The 1,440-nt window shown below is 43.3% G+C and overlaps 1 protein-coding gene across 1 annotated transcript; it reads right to left on the bottom strand.

Moving 5' to 3' along the window:
* S1PR3 (sphingosine-1-phosphate receptor 3) lies at positions 1–1,134 on the bottom strand. Its single transcript, XM_070935662.1, has one exon. It carries the CDS (start codon positions 1,132–1,134, stop codon positions 1–3), a length of 1,134 nt encoding a protein of 377 aa, XP_070791763.1.
* Positions 1,135–1,440: the final 306 nt, after the last annotated feature.

The following is a 1,440-nucleotide window of genomic DNA, read 5'->3' as shown; positions in this document are numbered from 1 at the left end:
TCATTTGCAGACGTTTCCATTATAAAATGGAGGTTTATTCTTTTCAGTGATGTACGACAAACTTTTTGTTTTCAGAAATTCATCATTCAGTTTCGGAGTGTTGCTGCTGCTGGATTTGCTTCGACTCGGATCCGGGGTGGGCTGGATAGGCAAAGACATGGCCACATTGTTTTTCACCAGACAACCACACACCAAGCGAAAGAAGGCCCGGCGCATGTCTTTGCTTGCCAGTGTATAGATGACGGGATTCATGGCTGAATTGAGGACCGCTAAAGCTATGAAGCCATCTTCTTGATACAAAATCGAGCACTCTTTCACTCTGCAGGCCACGTCAATCAGTAACAAAATGAACAGGGGAGACCAGCAGGCAATGAAAACCCCAACCACAATCACAACAGTCCTCAGCAATGCCATGGACCTCTCTGAGTTGTTGTGATTGGTGACATTCCGGCTGCTTGATTTCACCAAGATGTAAATGCGGGCATAAAGGATTACGATGGCCACTAGGATGGCTATGAAGATAATGGTGCAAAATGCCACATATTTCTTGGAATACAGTGGTAAAATAGTGGAGCAGTCTCTTAAATTGCCAATACAGTTCCAACCAAGGATAGGCAAAGCTCCCAGAGAAAGAGAGATAAGCCAGCACGTTCCAATGAGCAGGAAAACCCTGTACTTTTTATTTGCATCGTATGGCCTCATTTTGATCATGGTCAAATGCCGTTCTATGGCAATGGCTAACAAGCTGAATGTAGAAGCACCCAGTGCCACAAACATGCTGCCTTCCCGAACAAACCAGATCCTGGAAGACAAAGTCAAAGTCTTGTTTCCTGACATCAGAATGTTCACTTTGTAAACGATTCCCGCCAACAGGTCACAAAGGGCCAGGTTGCCAATAAAAAAATACATGCGGTTGTGAAATCTGTTGTTCTTCCAGATGGCAATCAGCACCATTAGGTTCTCCAGGATGATAAAGCCACAGATAATGAGAAGTGCAATGATGGTCAATTTTTTTTCTTTTCCACGGCTAAGCTTTCCAGTATAATTGTAATGAAGTACTATCACTGGGTCCACGGCGGCTTCATTTTCCGAAAAGAAAAAGAAACTAGGGGGTGGTGTGCTGACAATAGCCATGACTTAATTTGAGAGCGATGCACTTTGAACATCAAGAAACTTTTGTTCTAATTGTTTTCCACCAGGGGGAGCTCACGCCACACTCTTTAGAGCACGGTTCTTTAAAGATGTCTCCAAGCTGATTGCATCTCAGCATCTTCAGCCTTGTGTGTCAGGACCTTTAAAAACAAGTAAAAGACAATGTTAGTCAATAGGCTTCCCGAATCTCATGTTGTAACAAAGTAGGAACAGGAAACTCTCCTTTAAATAGAGAGCAATCAGATCCTCAAGGCAAAGGAGATAATTATCAAACAGGTGAGGCTACTA

The sequence above is a fragment of the Pituophis catenifer genome, unplaced genomic scaffold (assembly GCF_029215685.1).
Source record: "Pituophis catenifer annectens isolate HBS135680 unplaced genomic scaffold, rPitCat1.0.hap2 SCAF_2, whole genome shotgun sequence".
Lineage (NCBI taxonomy): Eukaryota > Metazoa > Chordata > Lepidosauria > Squamata > Colubridae > Pituophis > Pituophis catenifer.
Note: the sequence above shows the minus strand (reverse complement) of the source record. Positions and strands in the feature narration are given on the sequence as shown.

Bases quoted from the DNA above. Each gene is read 5' to 3' on its own strand.
- S1PR3 (XM_070935662.1), bottom strand. From the start codon at position 1,134: ATGGCTATTGTCAGCACACCACCCCCTAGTTTCTTTTTCTTTTCGGAA.